At 50.2% G+C, this 14113-nt stretch overlaps 1 protein-coding gene across 1 annotated transcript; it reads left to right on the top strand.

The window, feature by feature from the left end:
* Window positions 1-1385: 1385 nt before the first annotated feature.
* On the top strand, window positions 1386-12535 carry TOP1MT (DNA topoisomerase I mitochondrial). The gene is made up of 12 exons (XM_082499535.1): window positions 1386-1466; window positions 2471-2593; window positions 3093-3280; window positions 4027-4171; window positions 5284-5427; window positions 5951-6136; window positions 6777-6845; window positions 7938-8052; window positions 8883-9010; window positions 10002-10096; window positions 11454-11603; window positions 12162-12535. The coding sequence occupies exons 1-12, from the start codon at window positions 1401-1403 to the stop codon at window positions 12262-12264; spliced, it is 1512 nt and encodes a 503-aa protein (XP_082355661.1). The 5' UTR covers window positions 1386-1400; the 3' UTR covers window positions 12265-12535.
* Window positions 12536-14113: the final 1578 nt, after the last annotated feature.

Raw genomic sequence — 14113 nt, 5'->3', positions numbered from 1 at the left:
GACTCCCCCCCTTCTCTGGGCAGCCTGTGCCAGTGCTCTGCCACCCTCACTGGAAGGAAGTCCCTCCTCAGGTGAAGATGGAATTTCCTATGGTCAAGTTTGTGCCCGTTCCCTCTTGTCCTATCACTGGGCACTGCTGAAAAAAGACTGTTCCCATCCCCCTGGCACCCTCCCTTTAAGTATTTATAAGCATTGATAAGATCCCCCCTCAGTCTTTTCTCCAGACTAAAAAGCCCCAAGTCCCTCAGCCTTTCCTCATAAGAGAGACGTTCCAGTCCCCTGATCATCTCTGTAGCCCTTTGCTGGACCCTCTCCAGCAGTTCCCTGTCCTTCTTGAACCAGGGAGCCCAGAACTGGACACAGTGCTCCAGATGTGGCCTCACCAGGGCAGAGTAGAGAGGGAGGATAACCTCCCTCCACCTGCTGGCCACACTCTTCTTGATGCACCCCAGGATGCCATTGGCCTTCTTAGCCACCAGGGCACATTGCTGCCTCATGGTCATCCTGTTGTCCACCAGAACTCCCAGGTCCCTCTCCACAGAGCTGCTCTCCAGGAGGTCAGCCCCCAACCTGTAGTGATGCATGGGGTTATTCCTCCCCAGGTGCAGTACCCTACACTCGCCCTTGTTGAATTTCATAAGGTTTCTCTCTGCCCAACTCTCCAGCCAGTCCAGGTCATGCTGTATGGTGGCACAGCCTTCCAGCATGTCAGCCACCCCTCCCAGTTCCTTGGCTTCACCGAATTCATTGCTCTAGCCAAAGAGCTCAGGAGATGACATTGGCTTTGCCATCTCCAAGAAATGATCCAAGACCCACTGTACAATCATGCGAGGCTCTTGTATCTCGATCTGTTGCATAGATCTCAGCTTTGCACTTCCCATGATTACTCCATCCGCATGGGAAAGTATTTGAGTTGAAACCTCTCCAAGTGGGATCCTGGCTAGTCCGCATGGTCCTGAAGTGATCATGGACAGAAAGCAAATGTTTGTCTTGTCCTGTGGAGCCATTGATTTGGGACTCATCGTGGCATGGTGGCTGCTGAAAGCCCTGTGGCTCAGTGACCTTAACATGAATCAGGGTTTCTGCACTCCTGGAAAAGAAAATGAAGCGTGTGATTGCAGATGGGCTGCGGCAGCATCCCGCTGTGTCAAGTGCTCCGAGTCTTTATCTGCAGATGAGGCTGTGCCTGGTGCAGGGGTGGGCTGCAGTCTTGCCAGTGTCTGTTCTTACTCCTCATCCCTGTTTTGGCACTGTGGTGAGCATGGAAACTCACCGAACAACTGCCTGGGGCTGTGGGGTTGGGCTGTCCCCATAACCGATGCTAAAGGTCCCCTCTCTTCTTAGGCAAACCCCTGAAGCTGAGCTTGGCCACGGAGGAAATTGCCACCTTCTATGCCAAAATGCTCGATCATGAATACACAACCAAAGAGATCTTCCAGAACAACTTCTTCAACGACTGGAGGAAGGTACCTTCCCTGGGAGGGCTTCCTTGCTGTCTGTCCTCTGCATTAAACGCTCAGCATTAAACCTGTTGTCCCCAGGCAGACCTTAGGCTGCGGTGTGGGATGGAAGGGATGAGGTTTCTTTGTGGTTTAGTTCTTTATTTATAATCATATGACCATGAGATTCTAAATTACATGATTGATTTCCTTCCTTCTTGTGGGTCTGGGCTGGGGCTCACTGTTTGCAGCATCCTTGAAGACTTCACGTTGGCACTTGTGTTCCCTCTGAGTTTTAGAGATGCTACCTCAGAAAGCATGTGCTGGGTCTTGCAAACAGCTTCACAAATGGTTTGGGGCATGTGTCCCTCTCAAGGATTAACCTTGTAGTCCCACGGTGCCATGCTTCAGTCCCCAAATAACAGCCAGACCCCTACTAGCACAAGTTTACGTGCTTCCAGATACCTTTGGTGCTGCTTCTGCAGTCCCTGCAGGCTGCTTGTAGTCATGCCTGGGGACCGCTTGTTTCCACAGCAGAGGTTAGAGGTTGCTCCACCCCAGAGCTGGCTGTGTTTCACTTCTCTGTGGGTACAGGCTCAGGTGTCCAGAGGCAGCCTGGCCTCCTGCCATGGCAGCTTTGTCCACCCTTGAGTGGATGTGGCTAGAATAGCTGGGGGTGGTCGCTTTCTTCTGATATTTTTCTGAAGAACTGGCATGTGGGTCTCTATTTCACTCTTAATTTTTCACTCTGAGAGTGGTGAGGCACTGGAGCAGGTTGCCCAGAGAAGCTGTGGCTGCCCCATCCCTGGAGGTGTTCAAGGCCAGGTTGGACGGGGCTTGGTGCAACCTGGGCTGGTGGAAGGTGTCCCTGCCCATGGCAGGGGGGTTAGAACTGGATGATCTTTAAGGTCCCTTCCAACCTAACCCATTCTTTGATTTCCTTTTCTGTGAAGGAGGGGGATAGGCAGCAGCTCCGTGCAGAGTTGGTTTTGCCTCCTGGCTTTACCCAGCCCCTCTTGTCTCTTGCTCAGGAGATGACCTCACAGGAGCAGAACATAATCAAGGACCTGGACAAGTGTGACTTCAGGGAGATCCACAAGTACTTCATGGACAAAAGCGAGGCACGGAAAGCACTCTCCAAAGAGGAGAAGCAGGTGAGGACTGTTTCCAATGACATCTGGGACTGGCTGATATGTTTTTGGGGTATTTTGGCTCCTTGTTGTCCTGTTTCCCTGACATGGGACTTCTTTGGCTTTTGGACCAGCTCTGTCTCCATCACCCCCCTCCTTTTTAAGTTTATCTGTAGTTGCTGTGTGTTTCATGGCTTTGAAATGTACCAGTCATCCTTAGACTATGGTTTAGGGTCCTGTCCTGTCCAGAGTAGAGCTTGCTAAGGGGCTGGTGGCGCACAGGCTTGTTCCATCAGTATATCATGCTGGGACAGTGTCACCGTCAGGGTTTGCAAAGTGAGTGGAGATGGACCATTTGTTGGGAGTGGGCTTGGACCCATGGTTCATCTCTTCCTCCAACCCTTTGAGCTCTGCCTTTCCAGCCTTGCTTTCTCCAGGGAAGTGAGGGTAGTGATAGGCAGGCACGAGTCATGGGATTTTGGTTTTATCCTGTGGGATGATGGTGGCATGGTGCTCGTTTCAGAAACTGAAGGAGGAGGCAGATAAGATCCAGGAGAAGTATGGGTACTGCATCCTTGATGGGCACCGGGAGAAGATAGGCAACTTCAAAACTGAGCCGCCAGGGCTTTTCCGTGGCCGTGGTGACCACCCCAAAATGGGCATGCTGAAGAAGAGGATCATGCCAGAAGATGTTGTTATCAACTGCAGCAAGTGAGTTGCCACGGGAAGAGCTCAGCTCGCGGGGCTGCTTTTGGGACTGGGGTAAACAGCACACCTCCTCCACCTGGAGCTGCTGTGGGGTTTTGCTGTCTCCTACAATCACTGCTTTGCACACCCTGAGGCCTGAACTCACTGGAGCCCTTCTGTCATCTCCTGGTTACCTTCAGATGTTGTCTTTGCAGTTAGAGCTGACTCTTAGTTTCTCTGTGGATGTACAGTGGCCAGGAAGCAGGTCAGCAGCTCCCATCTCTCACTGTTTACCCAACATCAACTTGCAAACATTGCAGTGCTCCTATGGCCTTCTTGAAGAAGGGACAAGTCTGTACTCTTTCTCCTGTGCTCCTCTTCCACACGAGCCATTCCTCCTCATTTTCTGGCTCCCTCGTGTTGGCTGGAAGCATCAGGATGCTCACTGGAGGGAGGAAAAACAGTGATTGGGCTAAAAGTGTTTGGCCTCTAAGTTACGTGAGTTGGATTGGTCTTAAACCACCCATATGAAGACCGTGTGGCCTTGATTCAAAACACTCCCCACCAGCCCAGCAAGTTCTCCTGTTGTCCCCAGCATCCAAATGATAAAGACCTGATCATGTTGTGGAGCAATTTTGGGCAGGCTGTATCTTTTCTGTAAGTAATGCTGCAATGTGGTGACATTCCTTGGCTCACTGTGAAGAAGCAGTTGAGCTAACGACCTGTTTCCTCTTCATGGTCTGAAGGCTGTAACCCTGCTCTGCCCACAGGGACTCTAAGATCCCCGAGCCACCAGAAGGGCACAAGTGGAAGGAGGTACGCTTCGACAACACGGTGACCTGGCTGGCCTCGTGGACAGAAAACATCCAGAACACTTTGAAGTACATCATGCTGAATCCCAGCTCCAAGCTGAAGGTTGGAGTGATGCTGCTGTTCAGGCAGAGCTGTTGCCTGTTGGGACACCGCTTTTTGCTGGGTGGAAAGATCAGGGGAAAGCAGAGATGTGACACATCAACCAAAATGTGCTCTTCCGCCCCTCCCCCCAAAAGGGGGTGAACTAAACTAATTGGTGTGCCATTGGGTGGTGAGGGGGGAAGAACAGAGATGATTGTTAAGCATCAAGTTTGTTCCCGGGAATGGATTACTACTGGCAGAGCCATCCCGGTGCTCATGTGTGTCATGGGAAAGCTGTTGGAAGCCAGACAGGGGCTGAGAGGGCCCACGGGAACGAGAGTTTATGGGGCTGACTCTATTTATGACAGTAAACAGAGGGTAGGGGGAGGTGGGATCACCATCTGTAGTACCATGGGAGGGAGGGAGAGAATACTGTGGGGAGGAAAAGGTGATGTAGTTATAGGATGAGGGGGAATGGTTTTAAACTGGAAGAGGGCAGGTTTAGATTAAACATTAGGAAGAAGTTTTTCACTTTGAGGGTGGTAAGGCACTGGAAAAGGTTGCCCAGAGAGGTTGTTGAGGCCCCATCCCTGGAGGTGTTCAAGGCCAGGCCGGACGTGGCCTTGGGCAACCTGGTCTGGTGGGAGGTGTCCCTGCCGTTGGCAGGGGGGTTGGAACTCGATGATCTTCAAGGTCCTTTCCTTTTCTAAGCTATTTCCAGTCCTCCATGCAAATAAGGACACGGCATGCAAGTTGGGCAAGTGCATTGTATCAGTCCACATTAGTGGTGTCCAAGCAGCAGCGGCCATGGCCATGCAGCACTGGACCACTTGGCTTCTCACTCCCTGTGTGCTGGCTGCTAGCTGGTGGAGGAAACCTCCAGACTATGAGCAGCTCAGACTTGGCCGGGATCCCAGCTCTAGCACAGCCAGCAGAGGGCACAGAAAGCCTAGATGAGCTGCTTCTGCTCTGATTTTTCCACTTCATAGATTTACGATTTTTTTTTTTTTTTTTTTCTCAAGAAAACAATGGGGTTTGAGCAGTATTTAGATGCTGGAGGTGTTCCCAAAACGGGGTCTGGCTGGTAAGGGCAGAAGGAAGATGGGGCACTAGGTTTTAGCCTCTCTTTCCAGGGGGAGAAAGACTGGCAGAAGTATGAGGTAGCCCGGCGCTTAAAGGATGTTGTCCACAAAATCCGTGCTCAGTACCGAGCTGACTGGAAGTCCAAGGAGATGAAGAAGCGGCAAAGAGCAGTGGCCCTCTATTTCATTGATAAGGTATCTGTAGCCTCACCCTGGCCCACAGGTACCCCATCCCTGATGAGGTTTGGGCTTAGCTTACCTGATCCACCCCACCCTGTAGGTTTTTTTTGGTGTCCTCTAGTTGTACTAGCCAGGGTTGTTCCTTAGGAGTCACCATCCTCCATGACCACTGCCAGATACCTCATACTATCTACTGATGCTTGTGTTGAGGGTGCAGTTGTGTGGCAGTGTAGGACCTGTACTGTCCTTCCTGGACTTTACCCGCATTTGTGTCTCTGCATGATGGCAAAGGCCCCTCTGGAGAGCCGGATAACTTTATTCTAGAGGGATGTTTTAGGGTTTTTTAGAGCAGTGAAATAATCTCCTGCTGGAGGCAGTCACTGCTTGGTTTCCACCAGGGTCCCAGTAGCCATTCAGTGAGGCACTGTCCTCAGGAAGCTTTCTTTTTTCCCCCCTCCTGGTGTCCACATCTGCTTGAATAACCTTGGAAAGGGGATATGAGGTGGGATGGGTTGGATGACTCGCTGTCTCCTTCCAGCTGGCCCTGCGAGCCGGCAATGAGAAGGAGGAAGGGGAGACTGCGGACACCGTTGGCTGCTGCTCCTTGCGCGTGGAGCACATCAAACTGCACCCCAAGCTGGATGGGCAGGAGCACGTGGTGGAGTTTGACTTCCTTGGGAAAGACTCAATCCGTTACTACAACAAAGTGTCGGTGGAGAAGCCGGTAAGTAGGGCAGAAATGGAGGGAGTGGCTGGCATGGCAATTTGGTGCTGGGTTAGCCGGGTGGCTCAATTCACTCAATGGTCATCAGTCCCAAATCTGCATCCAAAGCCTGTTGCAAAGATGCCACCATGTCTACCACCACGCAGCATGTGCATGAGATGCAGTAGTCCTGGGTGATGAGGACACACACGTGCTGACCCTGCCCTGGGGAAGGGGGAGAAACTTTGGGGTAGGGCTTTCAAGGTTGTTCTAGCCCGTGAACCATGAGAGAGAAGTCCTGCCTCCTGCTGGAGCATCCTCTCTTGACTGGTGGGCATTAGGACTTGAACTGTCCTCATTTATATTTTATTTTTTGCTTTGCCTATCAGATAGATGATTTTAATGATGTTTGTGGGGAAAATGGAGTTCTAGGGGTAGCAGAGATTGGGGCGGGGGGGGGGGGGGGGGGGACAGTCTGTAGCACCAGTGGCTTTGAGGTCCCAGCTCTTGAAGCTGAGAGTGTTGGTGGTGTATAGTACACATCCTACCATGAGTCTGAATCAGAGTCTGTCTGGATGAGGTGGCAGACAGAAATGAGGGACATGTCTGGAAGCAATTGGTTCCTTGTCCCTGACCGGGGCCATCTTTTCTTCCTCTTTAGGTGTTCAAGAACCTGCAGCTGTTCATGAAGAACAAGGATCCAGCAGATGACCTCTTTGACAGGCTTAATGTGAGTTGTCACTTCTAAGCTTTTGGAACAGCACTGGTGGCCCAGAGGGAGTAAAAGCCAAACCGGGACACCCCTGTCCAACCTGCAGGCTCCCAGGCTGTGGTGCTGCATTGGTGTCATCCCTTATCCTGGTTTTAACTATCTCACCTCTGGAGACACCACTGTAATTGCTTGAACATCCAGTTAGGATGCTGTCCTATTTTTTTTTTTTTTTCCCCATCCTCTTCCTGCACTGGTAGCATCTCTGCTTCTCTGAATGCAGGCTTGGCTGCCTGCCTGCACCCACGAGTAACCTGCATCCCTGCTAAGGAGGTGGCTTTCTGCTCCTTCCCTCCTCTAACTCATCTGCTTGGGCTTTTTTTAGCCTGGGAAGATCTGCCCACGCACACATTGCTCGGGGCATTGCTGGAGGTGTCAAACCCTCAGCTGTTTGACGGTTTCGCACCTCGCCGGGGCTCGGCAGAAGTGTGAGAGGCTGGTGGAGCACAGAGATGCTGCAGAAATGTGCTTCAGCCTTCCCTCCTGAGCTACTCCCCTGCAGAAACCTCCTCCCTCCTCTTCCTCAGTATGGGATATGGGGTGGTGCCACCTGTGCTCCCTCTCTACCTGCATCCCCTACAAAGCCACTTGCCCATCTTGCCTCTGAAGAGGCTGCTCCTCTCTGGTTATATAGGATTTACCTGTCATAGGCTTTCTTGGTACAATTATGGTTTCCTCCAAACCCCAGGTGATTCTTCTTAGCATCTTCTGTTTCCAGTCCAACTGCAGCCCCATGTGCTCTGTAGAACAGAGATACCAGATGTGATGTATGTGAGATGTGATATTGGACGGCGGATGTCCTCTTGGACATAGATGGGCAGAAATTGTTGACTTCCAGAGAAATTCTTTGTGGGTTTAGGTGGAATTTGTGCCAGTTTTTGGTAGATGAGAGCCTGACCCAACGAGTAGAACTGCGAGCTACAAGAGACTTAATGCCTAATTTGAGTACTTAGGCAGAAAATGATTGTAAAGCAAGTGCTTTATCGTCCTAGCTTTTGCTTTTTCTTTCTTCCTTCCTCCTCCCCCAACTTTGTCCTATCTTCCTTCCTCCAGACATCCATCTTGAACAGACACCTCCAGAGCCTGATGGATGGTTTGACTGCCAAAGTGTTCAGGACCTACAACGCCTCCATCACCCTGCAGGAGCAGCTCAAGGCACTCACTAACTGTGAGTCACTAACAGTGTTTGTGGTATCACCAGCTGCCTTGTGTGACCAGTGGGCTCAGCAGTGTCTGTCCATTGCCCTGGGGTCCCTAGAACTGCCTGCCCCTCCTTGGCAGGTCATGTACCACATTGTAGGGTGGTATATAACTTATGGGGCCACGCAACAGGTTGGCAACCATGGAATCATAGAATGGAATAGAATCAGAGAATGGTTTGGCTTGGAAGGGACCTCTAAAGGTCATCTAGTTCAACCTCCTGCTATGAGCAGGGACATCTTCAACTAGGTCAGGTGGCTCAGAGCCCCGTCCAACCTGACCTGGAATGTTTCTAGGAATGGGGCATCTCCCACCTCTCTGGGCAACCTGGGCCACTGTTTCACCACCTTCATTCTAAAAATTGTATCTATTCTAAATCTTCCCTCATTTAGTTTAATGCCATTACCTGTTGTCCTATTGCAACAGGCCCTGCTAAAAAGTTTGTCCCCATCTTTCCTGTAGGCCCCCTTTAAGTACTGAATACCACATGCTAAGTGAGAAATAGTTACCTGCTCAGTGATAGTCTGACAAAGTGATAGCTGAGATGGGAGTATTTTTTTTTTTTTTTTTTTTCCCTCCTTCCTCGCATTGCTGGTTGGTTGCATTATTTTTCCCTTCTTGGATATGTGAGTGATGAGGCACAATATCAGATCGTGTTACTCACAGATGTCTACAACCAGTATTGCTCTCCCCTGAGAAAGGATGGGAAAGGCAAACAACTTAGTGTTATTCTGGTCTGTTCCCTGCCTTCCCCCACTCTCAGAAAGGAGACATAGCGATGCTTCCATTTGTTTCCAGCTGAAGACAACGTTGCGGGAAAGCTCCTCTCCTACAACCGAGCTAACCGAGCCGTGGCCATCCTGTGCAACCATCAGAGGTCTACACCAAAAAGCTTTGAGAAGTCAATGCAAAACCTCCAGGCAAAGGTGAGACAGACCAACCTGAGAGCCCTCAGACCTGATCTCACCTCTGATTATTTTTTTTTTTTTTTTTTTTTTTTGGCGGGGGGTGGAGAGTGGAAAGCGTGAATATGGGGACAATAGCTAATTTTTTAGATTGGATATTAGGAAAACATTCTTCACTAAAAGGGTCATCAAACATTGGAAGAGGCTGCCCAGGGAAGTGGTTGAGTCACCATCCCTGGAGGTATTGAAAAGACGGGTAGACGTGGTGCTGAGGGACATGGTTTGGTGGTGGTTTTGGCAGTGTTAGTTTGGTTGGACTCGATGATTTTAAAGGTCCTTTCCAACCTAGACAGTTCTATGATTCTATGAATAACCTGATGCCTAAAGGAGAATGCGTTGGTGAAGCTTGGTGGGGAATGAACCAGGAATAGTGGCTTTTTTTAAATTTAAACAGAGACATTAGCAACCCAGTGGTGGAGGGGGGTGGAGTAAGCTCAAATGCTGGATAAAGCATACTTGGCACAGAGTTTGTGTTTGTTATTTTTTCATGACTTGGTGTCTTCAAACCAAGCTGGGTGCCTTTTACGATGGCACAGCTTCAACACAGTTGGCTCAGGACCAGGGAAACTGGTTTTCCCCTCTGGCTGTTTGCAGGAGGACCAGCTGAAATTTCATGGGTCTGCTATGGAAATACTTCAAACTACCACTTTTAATTGTCCTCAGCTTTTGTTCATGCTCTGCTGGGACTTTGTAGAGGGCTCCAGCACTATCACGAACCAGTCAGTCTCCAGCAGTTGCACAAGATGAATGGATAAGAGCTGCAAGTGTTTCTGGCATCCGTGCTGTAAGGATTTTTTGCAAGATGATAAGAAATACTTGAGCTCCAGCAGCATCTGCAGTAAGGCTGGTGAGAAATTGAGGAGCAATCTGGCAAAGGAAAGGGCAAGAGGGAGGCAGCTGAAACCTTCAGGGAGGACAGGAGCATGGGCTGACTTTGTATTTACCTTCCCAGATTGATGCCAAGAAGCAACAGGTGGAGGAAGCTCAGCAAGAGCTAAAAAAAGCTGAAGATGAGTTCGAAGACACAAAAGATGCCAAAGCAGAAGTGTGAGTGACTCTTCCTTACAATCTTCTTTGGCAGAGGGATCTCTGTGCAGTGGGCCCGCAAATGGGGACAGTGCGGTCCAACACCCTACGTGCAGCTCATCAGAACGGAAACTGGGTATCGGTTGCCTCTTGTCCCATGGCAGCCTGGCAGATGAGTGGAGGTGTTGTGGAAGGTTCCTTGTAACAGTAGGATTGCAAAGAGCTCCTCTGGGGGGATTTATTTGTGATAGGGCACACCTCATTGAATACTGAGACTTCAAACCTTGGAGTTATCCTACAAATCATAGAATCAGAGAAGGGTTTAGGTTGGAAGGGACCTTGAAGATCATCCAGTTCCAGCTCCCCTGTTGTGGGCAGGGACACCTCCCACCAGCCCAGGTTGCTCAAAGCCCCATCCAGCCTGGCCTTGAACACCTCCAGGGATGGGGCAGTCACAGCTTCTCTGGGCAACCTGGGCTAGTGTCTTACCACCCTCAGAGTGAAAAATTTCTTTCTAATATCTAATCTAAATGTACTGTCTTCCAATTTGAAGCCATTCCCCCTCATCCTATCACTACATGCCCTTGTAAAAAGTCATTCCCCAGCTCTCCTGTAGGCCCCAGTTAAGTACTGGAAGGCCGCAATAAGGTCTCCGTGGAGCCTTCTCTTCTCCAGGCTGAACAACCCCAACTCTCCCAGCCTGAAATGGCAAGTGCTGTGGTGCAAAGGATGCCTCGCTTGAGGTTAGAGCTAGGGATATGCAGACTGGTCTTGATGTATTGTTTTTCTTGTGGGACACTTGAGTGGTGGATTGGGGCCTCTCTGATCTCTACAATAGTCATTGCATGGGGTCTGTCCAAATTTGCTCCCTGTCCCAGACCCCAAATGTGACTTGCTGCCCAGAGACGGGAGGGAACTGGAGGAGACAAATGAGGCATTTATTTTATGTTCTGCTCTGAGGTTTCTTGTTTTCCGCTCATGCCCTGCATTGGTAAGGTGCAGAGCAGGTTAACAGAGGTGGTCTTTGCTCATGGAGCGTGCATGTGAGGGAGATGGTCTTTGCTGCATGCTGGCTTTCATGCTCCCCCAACCTGGGTGGTAACAACGTTCTTATAAAAGTGTCTTATCACATCGACGTACTTGAGAAATAGGTTAGTGCTGAATGGCATCTTTGACTCTGCCATTCTGGATGGAATATTTCTAGGCTCAGGCCTTGTAGGACTTCAGGTGAGTGTAGAGACTACTCTGAACTGAAGCTCATTGGTTTCCCATCATGCTCCCAGGCAACAGCAGACCAGAAGAACTGCTCTGTATTTTACCTCTGCTGCTTCTTTTCCCCTGTGACATGCTGTCTGTGTTGCTCTTCCTCTGCCCTCAGCAACGTGGAGAAGAAAAAGAAGCTGTTGAAGCGGCTGGAAGAGCAGCTGGCCAAATTGAACGTCCAGGCCACGGATAAGGAGGAGAACAAGCAGATAGCTCTGGGCACGTCCAAGCTGAACTACCTGGACCCCAGGATTAGCATAGCTTGGTAAGAATTAGGCATATTAGAGAATCATAGAATGGTTTAGGGTGGAAGGCACATTAAAGATCATCCAGTTCCAACCCCCCCACCATGGGCAGCGACACCTCCCACCAGACCAGGTTGCACAAAGCCCCATCCAGCCTGGCCTTGAACACCTCCAGGGATGGGGCAGATGCTCCTCTAGAGATGTGCAGATCACCCAGCACTGCTTCAGGAGGGGGATAAACACACACCTGAGCCTTTGGGGGAAAGGAAGAAGAAACCCAGAGAAGCCCAGAGAAACCCGCCTAAGACCTGGAGGTGTTTGTGGAAGCCAGCAAAATCCAAAGCTAAGGCTTCCCTTGCTGCAAATAACTGTTTGCAGGACGTTCCTTCTGGATTTAGGGCAAGAAAGGGTCACTTTGCATGTCTTTATCAGCAGTGGCACAAAGCTAATTTGTTAAAGAGCTCGGGGCTAAGGAGTTTGGGTGAAAGATGCTGCACCCTGAGCGGAAGAGGACCGCTGTGGTGGGAGCAGAGCGGGATGGGTAGTGCATCCCCACAGCTGCCTTGTGGTTTGTACAGGTGCAAGAAGTTCGGCGTGCCCATCGAGAAGATCTACAACAAGACGCAGAGGGAGAAGTTTGCCTGGGCCATCGACATGGCCGACGAGGACTTTGAGTTCTGAGGCAGTGCCTTTCGCGTTAAAATGTACTTGTTTGGTGCTGTTGGAAGGATTTATTTTTTTTTTTTTTTAACGTGCTGCTGCAGTTGATGCAGGGTTGGGGCTGTCTCATGTTTAATACGGGTATTTTGTGCCTTTTTTTTTTTTTGTATACAAAAGAAAACACGCAGTTTCTAGTTGAAACAGGTACTGCTGACTTGTGACACTCATCCTGACTGCAGTGACTTTGATGTGAACTTTTAATTCCTCTTCAGAGTTGCCAAGCGGGATCTTTTCTTTCCTCCTCCGGAGTCTGGGAAGCAGGTTGAATGAGAACCTTAATTGTGCTGATAAACAAGATTAGATCTAATCCTATCTCCTTGATGTAGTGGAGCTGTGCTGCCCTTTTCGGACTCTCTGAATTGGCTTGATGGGGAAACACAAGGCAATAACAGTGTGGAAACAGGCAGCTGCAGTAGAAGACCCAGGCTCGGGTCAGGGATGCACTGGGAGGAAGGGGGGGGGGGAGGGGAGAAATCTCAGGGTTTTACATGTTCAGGGTATTTTCTGCCCTTTCGCCTCCAGGAGAGGAGAAAATTGTGCGGTTGCACAAACCAAAATGGAAAAATGTTGTGGGAGGGAGCGAATGCCCTGGCAGGAGGGAGGAGAGGGGGGAGGGGGGGGAAGATGCTGGATTAAAAAGGTTTCACACTGGGGGGGCTGAAATTCACCTTGGCATGAGCAAAGTGTATTTTAATCATCCCTACGTGGTTAAACCTTGGTCTGGGAGACGAAACCTCATTTGGGTCATACTTTCTTTCCCCCTACGTGCCTTGACTGTCTCTGGTTCAGCTCACTGGATCCGTAGCAGAAACTAAACTGTCCAGCCCCAGATTTAGCGCTGGGAAAGGGTGGTGTTGGCTGTGGGGCTGGACCAGACCACGGTGGGATGTGAGCGTGCTGGGGAATGGTACCAGTCTTGCCGGAGCTGTGCCTGCGTGCGATGAATGATGGCTTCGTCATCGGGCTGCATCCCTCCCCACTCTGCTCCCGCTGGGCACGGAGCAGGCAGGGATGGATAGGATAAACTGCTGGTGCTTGCTGCCTAATTGGCTGCTTTTTCAGAGGAGGAGGGGAAAGAAAAAAGTGGTATCAGCATGTACCTGGCAACAGTTAGCCTACGTATCGGTGAGTCTCAGGTGTAAGCAAGCTGCTGCATTGGCAGCAAAGCCTTCTGGCATCCCAGGGCTGATGTTCAGGTGGCTGTAAGTCCAAAGCTCTCGGTGCTTCCCATGTGTTTGTTGACAGCCGCTTGTTCTCGTGTTTAAACTCCTGCCATTTTGGTTGGAAGTCAGGTACTTGAAATGCGTTTCACTAAAACTGGAAGTGAGGTGGGTTGTTTTTTCTTTTTCTGAGTGTTGGTGACTCTGATCACTGCAGTCACTCCGGTGACTGCAACCCATCCAGGATGCCGTTCTGCTGCCAGCTGATGTGAAGAGGTCTGAGCCAGGGCTCAGCCTCTATAATGGGGTCTGCGTATGCTCGGTTGGCAGCAAAGAATAGAATCATAGAATTGTCTAGGTTGGAAGAGACCTTTGGGATCATAGAGTCCAACCATCTACCCTACTCTGCAAAGTCCTCCCCTACACCATATTCCCCAACACCGCATCTAAATGTCTCTTAAACACATCCAGGGATGGTGACTCAACCACCTCCCTGGGCAGTCTATTCCAATGCCCGACCACTCTTTCTGGGAAAAATTCTTTCCTAATGTTCAGTCTAAATCTACCCTGTTGGAGCTTGAAGCCATTCCCTCTTGTTCTGTCATTAATTACCTGTGAAAATAGACCAGCACCAACCTCTCTACAGTGTC

This window comes from Vanellus vanellus, assembly GCF_965231255.1.
Source record: "Vanellus vanellus genome assembly, chromosome: 2".
Lineage (NCBI taxonomy): Eukaryota > Metazoa > Chordata > Aves > Charadriiformes > Charadriidae > Vanellus > Vanellus vanellus.
This window is presented reverse-complemented; position numbering and strand designations above follow the sequence as displayed.